Source organism: Felis catus, chromosome C2 (genome assembly GCF_018350175.1).
Source record: "Felis catus isolate Fca126 chromosome C2, F.catus_Fca126_mat1.0, whole genome shotgun sequence".
NCBI lineage: Eukaryota > Metazoa > Chordata > Mammalia > Carnivora > Felidae > Felis > Felis catus.
Window position 1 is genome coordinate 68,152,194 of NC_058376.1, and position 14,926 is coordinate 68,167,119.

The 14,926-nt window shown below is 40.6% G+C and overlaps 2 protein-coding genes across 7 annotated transcripts in view; one reads left to right on the forward strand and one right to left on the reverse strand.

Annotated features, from left to right (window-relative positions):
- The window catches only part of PARP14 (poly(ADP-ribose) polymerase family member 14), a 45,034-nt gene extending 35,411 nt beyond the window's left edge, over positions 1-9,623 (forward strand). For 3 of the 4 annotated variants that reach the window (XM_003991707.6, XM_045037022.1, XM_019839847.2), the window contains 4 exons: positions 259-858; positions 2,362-2,495; positions 6,210-6,384; positions 6,949-9,623. In XM_003991707.6, the coding sequence (XP_003991756.4) occupies positions 259-858; positions 2,362-2,495; positions 6,210-6,384; positions 6,949-7,238 (1,199 nt within the window). In that variant the 3' untranslated portion in view covers positions 7,239-9,623. Of the gene's footprint in view, positions 1-258; positions 859-2,361; positions 2,496-6,209; positions 6,385-6,948 lie in introns of those variants that run through there. The other variant, XM_011285918.4, reaches the window with a different exon arrangement.
- Positions 9,624-12,212: 2,589 nt separating this feature from the next.
- Positions 12,213-14,926, reverse strand: part of HSPBAP1 (HSPB1 associated protein 1) — a 58,903-nt gene continuing 56,189 nt past the window's right edge. For 2 of the 3 annotated variants that reach the window (XM_011285916.3, XM_045037023.1), the window contains exons 7-8: positions 13,240-13,350; positions 12,213-13,112 (exon numbers count right to left, since the gene is read on the reverse strand). In XM_011285916.3, coding sequence (XP_011284218.2) covers positions 12,573-13,112; positions 13,240-13,350 — 651 coding nt within the window. In that variant the 3' untranslated portion in view covers positions 12,213-12,572. The remainder of the gene's footprint in view (positions 13,113-13,239; positions 13,351-14,926) is intronic. The other variant, XM_011285917.4, reaches the window with a different exon arrangement.

The window sequence follows — 14,926 nt, forward strand, 5'->3', positions numbered from 1 at the left end:
ACAAACAAACTGTTAGATACAGAGAAGAGACTGGTGGTTGCCAGAGGCAGCAGGGAGTGGGATTGGGAGGTGAGGAGGGATGAAATGGGTGAAGAGGGACAAAAGGTACAAACTTCCAGTTACAAGATAAATAAGTCCTGGAGATTAATGTACAGCACAGTAACCAAAAAGAGAGAGAGAGAAATAGCTAATCTTCCTTTCTTTGCTTTTCTTTTTTTCTTTTTCTTTCTCTTTTTTCTTTCTCTTTCCTTTTTTTAGCATTTATGGGATCCCCGAGTCAATCTCCCCAAAAGCAGAATCCTTTGGTTTTGAAAAAGAAAACAGAATCAGCAAGTTTTCAGGTGTGTGGTGAAAATGTAAAATGTGTGGAAAACGCTCTCACCTGGATACAGGATCTGATTACAAAGGAACTGTGTCCTTACACCAATGAAGATGAGTGTATCAAAGATTTTAATGAAAAAGAATATCAGAAATTGAATGAGCTGCAGGAGAACTTAAATATTGCCATTTGCTTGGACAGTAAAAGACCTCTGATTGAAGTTTTTGGGATGGGCAAAGATTTGACAGAGGCTAGAAATGCAATCGAGGAAATGATCAAGAGAATTAGATTGGCCAAAGAACAGAAATCCCAGGCAGATTTTATCAGTGAATTTGTAGAATGGCAATATTATGACAAAGACACTTTTCATAGTTTTAAGAAAATAATCAATCTGCAATTGGAGAATGCAAGGAAGGCAAAAAAAAGGATAGCTGTTGTCAAAGTTAATCACCAGACCTACACCGTGGACCTGTGCAAGTACAGTGCTACAAATGCAGAAGGACGCAGTTTACCGGTTCGGCGCCTCATGAAATCTGAAGGTGAGTCAAACCTGTGTGCTTGTGATCCATTATTTTACCCCTACTTTGGGCTTAACACTATTTGGTACATACATCGAAATTGTACTCAAGCAGATCAAATTCAGGCAAGTCTTATGGGATGAAGTAGAAAACTTGGGTGTCTGAGCTTAATGCGCTTACATTATGGCTGGGGAAACGTAGCATGGGTGCACTCAACAGTCTGAGGCTGACCATCTTAATGGTGACAGTACCCAAGCCTTGCAGTTGTTCCCATCTCTACAGTTTATCAGCTTTCCAGGGCCAGTTCTGCTGCAGAGATAATGGCTCCTTCAGTCAGAAGAGGGAAAGCCGTGGGCTTTAAAGAAAAGTGGCTCAAGGTTTTCTAGAACAAAAGGAGAAGACAGCCTGGTCAGAGTGGGCACTCTCTCTGTGACTGATAACCTGGAGAGCACTGGGAGCTTGTAGGATCTTCTCCCAGAATTCACTTCCTCTCCTGCCCTGAACATAAGTCTTCCTCAATGCATGCATCAGGAGGCAGCCTTGGAGTTCTCTGACTGGATCGACTCCCCGAGAAGGGACTGTTTGTGTTGTGTAGATAGACATTCCTGTCTTTGAACCGCACAGGTCCTGCACCGAAAACTAGTAAATTGGCTTCTGGTACATTATCTTTATCTCTTGTGAGATTCGTGTGAATGAATTCCTCAGACTCTGAGCCACCCTAGGGGAATGACAAATCAAGTATGATGTTCTGTTTAGCAGAAGAGAAGACAGCAAAACCTGCCAGCCACCCAGCTCTTAAGGATGTGGAGAAAAATACTGAATAGATGCGGAGGGCCTTGTGGTAGTGAGGCGTTCCGGCAAAATTCCACACTTTTCTGACAAGACCATTGTAGGGAAATAATTTATTGTTAAATTATTAAATGATGACAGATTAGAGACTGAACAGAATAAGCAGCTTGAGTTACACCACACCAGCACTTCTTAAATCTGATGCATGATCAAAACTTGTTAAGATGCAGGTACATGGGTTCCACCCCTCAGAGAGTTTGATTCAGTAGATCTGTGGGTTTTTTCTTTTTTTTTTTTTTTTTTTTTAACATCTATTCATTTTTGAGAGAGAGACAGAGAGAGAGTGTATGAGCAGGGGAGGGCAGAGAGAGGAGACACAGAACCTGAAGAAGGCTCCAGGCTCCGAGCTGTCAGCACAGAGCCTGATGTGGGGCTCAGACCCACACCCACGAGATCATGACCTGAGCCAAGTCAGATGCTTAACCTAAGATTGAGCCATGCAGGCGCCCCTGTGGGGTTTTCTCTTAACAAGCATTACGATTGGTTCTGATGTAGGTTGTCTGTGGGCCATGCTTTGAGAGACATTTTCTGAGAAAGATAAGAACTTCTTGAACACGTTGAGTTAGGAGATAATAAAGTAAGAACACAGATGATACTTAGTTCTTCAGAGCATACCAGGAGCGTGTGGATGGGCCGTCCCAGGTGTGTGGGAGTCCTCAAATGTCCTCTTTGCAGTTGGGATCCCCGAGCACTGGAGTGATATGAAACAGCAGGATGTCTGTGTGGTTGAGCTACAGCCTGGTCATGCAGAATATGCCACAGTGGCAAGCAAGTTTAATCAGACCTGCTCGCACTTCTACATAGAGAAGGTAAGCCTTCTGCTGACATGGAGTTTCTTAAGAATGGTGGAGATGAGTGGCATCATGGTCCTGGATAAATCTACAAATACATTTGCAACCACATTGTTTTCCCAGAATTAGAATATTTTATGGCAATCCAATTTTTGATTGTAGATTCTACTCCCATCACTATAATTACAGAGACATTAAGATTGAGATCGTGTCAGTTATTACAATATAATACTAGATTGCGATATGATGTTTGAATACTAAAAACACAGGTTGACTCAGTGAGGAGCTGGTTAGTAGTGATCTTGAAGAGACAGCTGACAGTAGAAGCCTTCCCAAAGGAAGAAGTCTTTTCCCAAAGAGGAACCAGTTAGTGACGCTGTGGAGGAAGAAAACAGGAACATCCCCCCCAGAAAGAGGAAACTCTCTTCCTCCAAAGGAGGAGCCACTCAGCAGCGGACCTGAAGAGGCTGCTGACAGCAAGGGCAGCAGCTTCAAGAAAAAGAAAAAGTTCCAAAAGCTAGCCCAAGAAAATGAAAACGGACCCACAGCAACATTCCCCCACCCACCCCGATATCCCAGCAGAAACGAATTCACAAGAATCTGTGAAGCAAGCTAGTAAAAATTCAAAGACAGAGCTGCAGGGTTGGATTCAATAACTAGAAAACACCACAAAGACACGGAGGCCCTCAGATCAGGATTCTGTGCTTCTGCTCCACCATTCACAGATCAGCAGCACTCGCTTCTGTGATTCATTCCAATGGTCCTTTCCTTGTTCGTCTCCCTCATTTTGGCATCTTCCACTTTTCAGCTTCAGTGTTGCTCTTTGAAATCATGGTCCCATTTGACCTCTATGGCAATATTATATTAATGCTTTCTTCTTTAACTAGTTTTCCTTTCGTTATCCCTGTTATTTATTTCTTCTCCAAACTGCTAATCCTAGCTTTGCCCATAGGATTTATAGTTTGCTCTTCTGTCTCTGTACTTCATCAAGAAATGTTTTTACCCTTCTTGGCTTCAGCTGCTATTTCAATGTTGACAGCTCCCAAATCAACATCACCAACCTGGATCTTTGATCATACTCTACAACATGTATTTTTACTTTTTATTATTTTTTTAATGTTTATTTATTTTTGAGAGAGAGAGAGACAGAGACAGAGCATGAGCAGGGGAAGGGCAGAGAGAGCTAAGGAGACACAGAATCTGAAACAGGCTTCAGGCTTTCAGCTGTCAGTACAGAGCCTGACGTGGAGCTCAAACTCGGAATGGCAAGATCATGGCCTGAGCCAAAGTCGGATGCTTAACTGACTGAGCCACCCAGGCGCCCCTACAACATATACTCAATGGCCTAAAAATATCTCTGCTTTAATATCTGTCTGCTAAATCAATTTCCCTAAATCTAACTCATCATCTCACTGTTTCCCTTTCCTTCCCCACTTCTGTCCTTGGTTCCACCACTTTCTGAGTAAAGTTAGAGACCTTTGGGTAGCTTCCCTTCATCCATCAAAACAAGTCTGCCAATAAGGCCTGCATTTTCTTTCTTACCAAATTTTCTATTTCTGCCACCACTCTGTTTATTTATGTAGTTAAGCACATAATAACTCAAAACAATTTGAAGCGTCTTAAAAAGGATATATATCATATCTTCAGATAAAATAAAGAAAAATGGACAAAAAAGAAAAGGAGGGTAGGAAAAATAAGATAATACAGAGGTATCATCATTTACAAAAATATATAACAGGAGTTCCTAGGTAGTTATTAGAAGGACCACAGATTTGTTTCCTTGAGCTTCCTGGTAGACAAGGCAAAGAAGTAAACACGCATTCTTGAGATTCATAATTTTCATAAATCAGAAAGAAAATCATGTAATCAGGAGACTCACAGCTTTTCACGGTACTGAGACTGGCTAACTGAGAGATTTATACTGTGAATCAAGTCCTGGAGAATATTTTCAAAATCATCTTCACAATAAATTCAATATCAAACTTTGTACCACAGCTTCCATTTTTTAATCCTCAACGTAAACCATTTGAGCAAAAACAATTCTGAGGTACCAAGACAGTGTGATTCAGGTGTGCGGCACTTTGATGGTCTGGTTCTGCAATAACAAATATGTTTCATCTCAAATATCAAGTACAGTCATCTGGTAGTGGCTGACTGGCACATTTTGAGGAGACGCCAAGTCCAGATTGAGCAGGACTGTCCGGTGGACCAGCCATGTCTACAGTGGGCTCTGGAGGTTTGCCATGTGTTAGTGGATGGCCAGAGAAATGATTTTACTATTTTTTTGTAGACCCTTTTTTAAAATAAAATCTTAAAGTGAAAGTCCAGTGTGTGAAACAGATAAAAGTAGAGCTAGGTAATACTTAAGACACCTCTTTGGAAATCCCTGACAGTATGAAAACACTAACAGGAAAAATAGGTGGCTGTCATCCTCCATGACTATTAGGACCTGGGACTAAGACTTTTAACATCCATAAACTTACACAAAGATTCAGTAATTTTGCCACATTTGCTTTTTCTCTCTTACTCTCTCAGGTTTTGCTGAAGCATTTGACAGTAAGTTGCAGACTTCATGACACTCATAAATATTTTAGCACATATCTCGTATGAATAAAGACCGTCTCCTAAATAACAACAGCGTTATCCCATATAAGAAAATTAACAGTAATACAGTTAATATCTAATAGAGTCCATATTCAAATTTCCCCAATTGCTTTCTTATTACTCCCCCATCTCCAAATATGTGTTCACACACTGCATTTGGTCATTTTGTCTCCTTTGTCTCTTCTGATCTAGAATATACTCCTGCATTTTAAAAAATCATTTTTCATGATGCTGAATTTTTTAAAGAGTTTAAGCCAGTTGTATTATAGAATGCCCCACATTCTGGCTCTGTCTTGCCTAGATTTTCTTTCTTTCTTTCTTTCTTCTTTTCCTTTCTTCCTTTTTCTTTCTTTCTTTCTTTCTTTCTTTCTTTCTTTCTTTCTTTCTTTCTTTCTTTCTTTCTTTCTCTTTCTCTTTCTCTTTCTCTTTCTCTTTCTCTTTCTCTTTTTTTTTTTAAGAACCCAAGCAAGTTTGCTTACAGATTCTAGATTTGTCTGATTCCTCCTGGGTCCTGCAATCCAGGACTCAAGGAATTTCCCCCACAGCCCTGGAGGCCACTTCCCAAAGAGGATGGATGGTCAAAGCATAACTGTGGTCTGCAAGCAGATCCTATCCCACCAGGATTTATGCCCCACTCTTCCAACTGGACCAGAGATTGATTTTCATTAATTAATTTCCTTCTGGACCAGACCCTCTAGCACTTCTCCCACAATTAGAACATGGCTAACCAGGTGAACCAGTGTCCCAGAAGGACTGAGGAGGAGAGAGGCAAAGTGACAAAGTGACATAGACAGAAATTGAACTGCCCTTGAACTGAAGGTGAAAAGCAGGAGTTGGGGAGGCTTGGTCAGCCAACTTCACACAACGAGGACTTAAGATCCTAAACGCTGTTTGCTCTCATGTGGTACATAAAAGATGTTTAAAAATGAAATTAATATTCTTCCCAAGGTCTGTTTTTGTGAAACACTGGATCTAAAAAGATTTCTGAATGCAGAAAGGTGCCATCTGGCATTGAAATTGTTGTTTATTTTAATTTTCATTTATGAAAAATAATGGTCATGTTTCATTTGCTGTATCTTGCCAAAGGCTCTTGGCACCGACAGAATATTTTTCTTTATTGATTTGTAGATTGAGAGGATCCAGAATCCAGATCTTTGGAATAGCTACCAAACAAAGAAAAAAGCCATGGATGCCAAGTATGGACATAAAAACAATGAGAAGCAGCTCTTCCATGGGACAGATGTTGACTCAGTGCCACATGTCAACCGAAATGGCTTTAACCGCAGCTACGCTGGGAAAAACGGTAAGGCAGCAAGCAATCTGCCTGCTACGAATGGGGTGTCAGCTGCGAGAACCCAACCTGGGCAAGGGACAGTGTGGTTTGCAGGGCTGGTGGCCGTGCTGCAGCCAGAGTTTCAGGGTTAAGAGTCATTATGTGTCCTCCCAGAAGGACTGACTGGCCCTCGGGGGTGGAGAAATGATTTTTAAAAATTAAAAACACATGAGGGGCACCTGGGTGGTTCAGTCGGTTGGGCGTCCAACTTCAGTTCTGGTCATGATCTTGCATTTCACGAGTTTGAGCCCCGCGTCAGGCTCTGGGCTGACGGCTCAGAGCCTGGAGCCTGCTTCAGATTCTGTGTCTCCCTCTCTCTCTGCCCCTCCTCAGTTTGTGCTCTGTCTCTGTCTCTGTCTCTCTCTCTCAGAAATAAACAAACATTAAAAAAATTGAAACACATGAAAAAAATTCTTAAGAGGCTTTGGAGAGAAGAACTGAACATTATTATAACATTATTTGACGTACCGGGTCAATATGTCAGATTATAGACTAAACTGAACTTTAAAAAAATGTCTTTCTTTATCTTCACAGCTGTGGCATATGGAAAGGGAACCTATTTTGCCGTCAATGCCCGTTATTCTGCCAGCGATACATACTCCAGACCAGACAAAAATGGGAAAAAGCATATGTACTATGTGCGAGTACTTACTGGAACCTACACACGTGGAAATCAGTCACTGATTGTGCCTCCACCAAAGAGCCCTGACAACCCTACTGATCTGTATGACACTGTCACAGACTGTGTGCATAATCCAGGTTTATTTGTGGTATTTTATGACTACCAGGCTTACCCAGAGTACCTCATTACTTTTACATATTAACATCTTGGTATCCTTCCCAGAAGACATTGCTCATCTATACATACTGTGTTGTAAAACAAGTTTAGATTTTTTCCCCCCTCTTAACAGCATTTTCTAAGATCAAAGGATACTTATCACTGAAATCAGACTTTCTTCAGCTTCTCCTTCATAACTGGAATGTACCTCTCTTGAGAGCAATAAATTTGAGAATTTAAATCAGATAACTTAGTTACAACTGTTTGTCCACAACTGTGGACATCAAATCTGTAGAAGGAAAGAACATATTTGTATTTTCAGGAAGGAGAGAATAACGTTCATCTTATAATCTGATTTTTTTTTTAATGTTTATTTCTGAGAGAGAGAGAGAGAGACAGAGTGTAAGTGGGGGAGGGACAGAGAGAGGAAGACACAGAATCTGAAGCAGGCTGCAGGCTCTGAGCTGACAGCACAGAGTCTGACGTGGGGCTCGAACTCATAGACTGTGAGATCGTGACCTGAGCCGAAATCGGACGCCCAACCAACTGACCCACCCAGGCACCTCAGAATAATGTTCATCTTAAAGTCAGAGGGCACAGCCATGCAATTTCAGCTGCTGCTGAAGGAGACAGCTGGTATCACATTGGGATGCCATATTCCTTGAGGAGCACAATATTACTGAGCACAATATTACTGTAGGATTGCTGATTTCCCTGAGGACAGGGATGGTGTCTAACTCATTTTGTTTTTTTTTTAATCCCTGGGCTGAGGTCTGTGCCTGATGTAAACAGAAGCTTAGAAACGTTTTATAAACCAACTAAGAAAGACAAAGCATAGTCAGACTCCAACCCAAAGTAGGAGCCATCTCTTTTACATCCTAGACTTTGCCTTAAATTGAAGATTGTACGACGGGGAATAGAACCATGACAGGTGGGACAGCTCCAGTCAGGCTTCTGGAATCACAGTGCAGATGTGCCCCACATGGTTCAGGGGCTGTGGTCTAGTTTGTGGCCCAAGGGGGTTGTGTCCCACCCACTTGTGCAGCACAGCAGCCCTGGCTCAGACTGGTCCATTTGTATGTTGACCCCAAATCTGCCTTCATCTAACTTCTGTTGGTCTTAGTTCTGCCCAGTGACAACAGTGAGATAAGCCTGCCACACTGTCAGTGTGAAACCTTCTATTATGTTAAGATTAAGTGAGTTCTAATGTTATTAAATAGCATATTTTCTTTATGCACTCAATTTTGATGATTTTAAAGACTTGTGCATAAATAAACCAAAGGAATCAAGCAGTCATATTGCTAATTTGCTAGCTCAGTATCTATTAGATAGTAAAGTGTTGTGTTGTTTTTTTTTTTTTTTAATTTTCCCCAGGTAAATTTTAGATTCAGACACTATTCATTGAGCACCTAGATTGTACCAGGTAATATAATAAGTGCTTTCACATAGAGTATTTATTTTATTCCTTCAAACAATTCTGTAAGGTAAGAATATATCCCCATTTTATTATTTTTTTAATGTTTATTTTTATTTTTAGAGACAGAGTGTGAGTTTGAGGGGTGGGTAGAGAGAGGGAGGGAGAGAGAGAATCACAAGCAGGCTGTGTGCTGTCAGTGCAGAGACCCATGCGGGCTCAACCTCACAAACCATGAGATCATGACCTGAGCCAGAATCAAGAGCTGGATGCTTAATGGACTGAGCCACCCAGGCGCTCCCATATCCACATTTTAAAGTTGAGGAAACATGCTCAGAGTGAAGAAGCTTCCTTGCCTGAGGTCACCTAGGTAGCAGTCCTCAGAGACAGAAACACAATCTTGGTCCTTGTGTCATCAAGCCCTTTGCTCTTCCCATTACAGAATATGGCCTCTGATTAATGTTACCATTTCAGAAACAGCTCAGGTTATCTATGAATGACCCTCATATTTCCTTGGCTTTTTCCTTCTGCCTTTGATTTCCACTATAGTCTCTTCCTTTGAAACTCTGTAGGCTAAGAGACTAGACTGATGCCGGGGGGTGTCACTAGGAGGCTGAAGGCACTCTTCCTTGGCTGCTGCGAACTACCTCACTCCAAGTTTGGGAGGCTGAGGGGGCCACAGGTACTGCTTCATTAATGGACATCTTGAAATTTTTCTTGCTGTTGCTATTTGTTTTTTAAGTGGATTGGCAAAGACTCCTTATTGCTTAGGAGTGGCTTCACAGCCACTGGTGTCTGAACGCAGGCTTGACAATGAATGTAAGAAATAAAAAGGAGAGACCTGCTCTCTGATTTGCTCTTGTTTTCCACTGTTTTGGTTAACTCAGGGCAAACCTGAGTATCAGGGTGTATTGCACCAAAGTGTAATGATCCAGTCAGTAAATGTCATAGTTATCCTCAATCTAAACAAATATATGTCATTTACCTCCTTTTTGAATAAAATATTTGGAAAATACATTTGGTGGTAAACCTCTTTATCCTTAAGGGCAGATACAGGAGAGCTTGATGATAAACACAGGCCACTGCTGATACAAGACTACAACTAAACACGAGAGCATCAAGGGGTCCTCAGAGTGTTAATAATATTCAGCTGAAAATTACAGTAAGGGCACAGTACAGGGTTAGTTCAGTAAATCTGAAGGGCAAATTGACCCCAGTAAGAAGTCCCTGCTAAACCAAGCCCACTTTGAGACTGTGAGAGGTCTTGGGGGTTTCCCCTAGGGCCAGAGATTCTTAAATAGTTTTGGTATTTGAATCACCTGAGGTGTTTGCTGAGCTAGCAAGTTCTGGCCCATCCCAAAGGAGTCAGGTTCTGTAGCTCTAGAGTGGTGCCTAGAAATATGCATTTTCAGCAAGCATCTCAAATGATTCTGATAGCCTGATACTCAGAGCCATGTAGGAATTTCATGACTCCAGGGACTTTTGCCTTCATGGGCCCCTTACTCCATAAAAAGTAAAAAGTATTAACAATTACACTTTGCAACTGAAATGATATAACTGTGAATGCAACTGAAGCTGGATTACATGTTTTTTGTTTGTTTTTTTAATTTCAAAAGAATCTAAAGCATTTTGGGGAACTCTAAAAGCTCATGGGCTCTAGTCACTGTGCCAACTGGATAGGTTCGCCCTGCTAATGCCTGGGTACTTTGGGTGTGATGCTGAGTCTGTATTCTTACTAAAAAATTTGTTTGGAGTTCTTCCATTCTCATTGTGAGCAGAGCTGGAACCCACTGCCCTACCCAGATGTGGCCTGGTCCTGGGAGCAGGGGAGAATAAGCCTGTATTCTTTAACGCCTCTGGCCTCTGCAGGGTCAATGCATTTATCTAATAATTTCACTCACTCAGGCATGCTTATCTGAGAAATGCAGGATGAAATGCGATCCAGCTCCTTTTGGTGGCTGATGGCCTTCCCCTTTTTCTATCTTTCCTCACTGCCATACTCCACACATAGCCAGGATCTCCATCTCGATAAAATCAGGAAATATCTCCCATCACCCACTTACACTTAGAAATCCATTCATACCAATGTCTTAACTCTCTTCCCAGGTCTCAGCGTGTCAAAGACTGTTACCTCTAACTGAATTAAATGTGTTATCTCAGAATATATTTCAAATTTCTCTGACTCCAACCTACATGAGGACATGAAGAAATATACTTTATATCAGGCCTAGTACACACACAAATATAACTGAAAAGTTTTATGAAATACACTTATCCTGGAAAAATACTTCTCCCGGAAAATTGTATGAAATAATACTTACACTTTCTAAAGAGTTCACTGAAATCACCTATTCTGTTTCACTTTTTAAAAATGCTGGTCTCACTATATTAATATGTCTACTTCTGCAGTAAGGATCCGCTTCCTAAGGGGAACAGACATCTTGCCCTTGGCCACAACATCCTTTACTCCAATGTATTTGATGGAGTATTGCCAAAAAGTTCTTTTTATAATCCACTCAGCCCAATATTTAACAAGCCCCCAACAGTATGCTGGACACTCTGATCAAGGCTCTATGAATACAGTAATAATCAAAACCAGGTCCATACTCCCATGGAGTAACATTCTGGTTAATAAACAATAATTATATAAATAGGTAATTCAAATAAATAGGTATATAGTGGTCAATTGGTAGTAAGTCCTACAGACAGGTTTCTTCCAGACCCTTCTTTTCCTAGTCATGTTCATATAACACCTTCCTCTCTTCTAGAGGGCATATACTTTTTTTTTTTTGGATGTACTGATACCCTGAGTCTGAAGACTGAGAAGGATGGAGACAGTTGTCAATTCATCTTAAAAGATTACTTTGCTTGGGGTACCTGGGTGGCTCAGTCAGTTGAGCAACTGACTCTTGATTTTGCCTCAGGTCATGATCCCAGGGTTGTAGTATCAAGCTCTGCTTTGGGCTCTGTGCAGAGTATGGAGATGGCTTGAGATATTCTCTCTCTCTCTCTCTCTCTCTCTCTTTCTCTCTCTCTCTCTCTCTCCTTCTGCTCCTCTCCCCCACTCACTCTCAAAAAAAATATTATTTTGCTTATCTTTTCTGTTATATATTTGTTTCACAAATGGTTACTCAGAAATCAACATACTTTTCTAATTCTAAATTCTTACTTTGTAATAGTAATAATTATCCCCAGATCTTCTTGCAAATGTAATGAAAGTAGGTAGGATCAATTTCACTAAATCAAACTTTTAGTTAGTTTCAGGAGTCAGTAACCTCCAGTGCTTTTCATTCCCAGGACTGGTGTTTCTAGATGTCTCAGTTCCTTCCATACGGAGGACTTATATTGGACCCCCATCTACTTTTTTTCCTGCTCTAGATGGCAGGGGTTAACCAGTGAGAATTCTGCAGGTGTCACAAGTGTGATCACTTCAGATCAAGGCTAGAATCCACCCAATGGATGCATTAGGCCAGGGTTTGTCAAACTTTTTCTGTAAGGGGACAGACAGTATTTTCAGCTCTGTGGGCCAACTGTCTTAGTCACTACTCAACTCTGACACTGTAACTCTAAAGCTGCCATAGACAATATGTAAATGAATGGCATGGCTGTGTTCCAATAAAACTTTATTTACAAAACAAGCAGTAGGCTGATCTCTGCTTGAGGCTGCTGAAGAGATTACTTTCTGTTAAGAACACCTGGGACTTACACTTGAGGTAGGCTGAAAGGATAGGATGGGACAGGAAAGGCAAAGTCACTGAAGAAAGAAGGCCCAACAAATAACAAAGAGCCAGTTTGTCCAAGGAGCAATGTTCATGAATGAAGGTGGCAAGAGACTGAAACACAATTAGGTAAGAACAAGTACATTTATAAGCATGTACCATTAATTTTTGCTCTTCCATCTTTTATTTAAAAATCACACCGTTTCAAAAAAATATTTTAAAAGTATTATTTTTAAAGCCATTTTCCTTAGAACCACAAACTTCTTCCTTGTATCAGAAGCTGTGCCACTATCCTGGTTACTTGTGGGTTCAGCAAGCAGTCTAGCAAGTCATCTGTAGAAATAAGTGTTTGAGAAGGAGCCATATTACTATTTGGAGCATTTTGCTCCACAATTGCATCCTCACTTTTACTCATCATTCGTTGCCTCTTGGTACAATGCAATTTTCCAGAGTGTTCTCCATCTTCTCCAACAAAGTCTTTACCATCACCTTCAAATATACTTCCTGTCTTTGAGGGTAGTTCTTCAGAAGTCAGTATTACAGGAACCAGATCAGGGCCAAAGAGACTTGCTGCCTCCTGTTTTACCACTCCCAAGCTTAAGTCCTGGCCGCCTGTCTGTTCCATCTCCATGTGATTGTGCACATTTAATCCTTCCTTTTTCATGTGCTCTCTGTTTGTTCTCATTGCTTGGGCTTCTACTACCTTAGATGTTCTGTAATAATCGAAAAGGGCGGAAACAGCTCTATTTAAGTAGCGACAATTGACTTCATGGGATGTTTCCTCAACCTAAGGAAAAAGAAAAACTCTTTAGAATGGATATATGCACTTACATGAATTAGAAAGCAAATGTTCTAGCCAGGGTCGATTTATTACAGGAAATTAATTGCCATGATGAAATCCAGAAGCGGCCTACCTCAGTTGGGTTTAACCAAGCTCTGGTATTGTGTGGGTCCTCTGCAGTTTTGAGGGCACACACAAGTATGCGTGTGATTGCTTCTTCTACCCGGGCTTGGTGGTCCTCTTCCTGAGTCAATATCAAAAAACACATTTTTTTTTTCATCTGTCTGTATGTCTCATGGCTTAAAACAGAATAGAGTTTAATTGAGTGTCCTATTGTCTTATTAATATAAGCTTTGTTATAGAAGGAATGAACATGCTGTTGGAAGACCACAACTTTTATGTATTCACTATCACCTGCCATCTAGAAGAGCTGCAGAATATTTCACCAACCAAACGGAAGTATTATCCTGTCTATAAGACATAGGCCTTAAGTATGAGCCATCTTGTGATGTTTTTTCCAATTTTTTCCATTTGTTGACATGTTTAACATTTTTTTTTAAAAAAAGCACTGAATTTGATAAGCTAATTGAGGAATGGAAGAAAAGCTGTAATAAACATTCTTGGCCACAAGAATGGAATGGCTAAAATTCCAAATACGTTTTTTTTAAAGATACAATAAGCAAAGACTATAGCGTTAATGACAAATTACATTAAAATCAACTTCTGTTCATCAAAAGGCACCAAAAGGGAAAAAACAAACCAGATGTCTGTAATACATAAAACTGGTAGGAGATTAATATCCAGAATATGTAAAGAATCTGCACCCATCAGTAAGACAAACAACCCAATCTTTTAAAATGGGAAAAAGGGGGTGCCTGGGTGGCAAAGTCAGTTAAGCCTCCAACTCTTGATTTTGGCTCGGGTCATGAGTTCATGATTCATGGGTTCAAGCCCTGCACCAGGCTCCACGCTGACTGCATGGAGTCTGCTTGGGACTCTCTCTCTCCCTTTATCTCTGCCCCTCCCCTGCTCATGCTTGAGCTCACTCACTCTCTCTCTCTCAAAATAAGTAAAAATTTTTTAAAAATGGGCAAAAGACATGAAGACAAGCATTTCAAAAAAGAGCAATCACATGACTAATAAACATGAAAATATGCCATTAATAATAAGGAGATACAAATCGAGAAACTGATGAAATTGGTGAAAGAGAGTCTCATAATTCCAAGTGGTGGAGAAATGTGCATTGACAGACTCACTGATGGTGGGAGTACAAACTGGGACAGCAGTTTGGAAAACATGTTGGCATTATCTTGTAAAATTGAGTGCTGTATACTCTACAGACCAGCAATTCTACTCCTAGAGAAGTACATAGTTTTTAGAGAAACTCTCGTACATGTGTAACAGAATATTCTATTTATAAAAACAAAAAATAGGAAACACTCAATTATCCAGCAACAGAACAAAGAACCAATAAACTGGGTACATTAATATAAGACAGTATTATACCACTGTGAAAAGGAATGAAATCCCCATGATAAGACACCACTTCACACTAGAATGGCTATAATAAAAAAGATAATATCAAGTGTTGGTGAGGAAGTGGAGAAATCAGAATCTTTGTACATTGCTGGTGAAACAAAAATGCTTGGGAAACAGCCTGGCAGTTTCTCAAAAGGCTAAACACAGAGTTGCTATATGTGATGGTTAATTTTAAAGTTTATTTATTTTGAGAGAAAGAAAGAGTGATTGTAAGTGGGGGAGGGGTACAGAGATTGGGAGAGAGAGAATCGCAACCAGGCTCTGTGCTGTCAGTGAGGGCT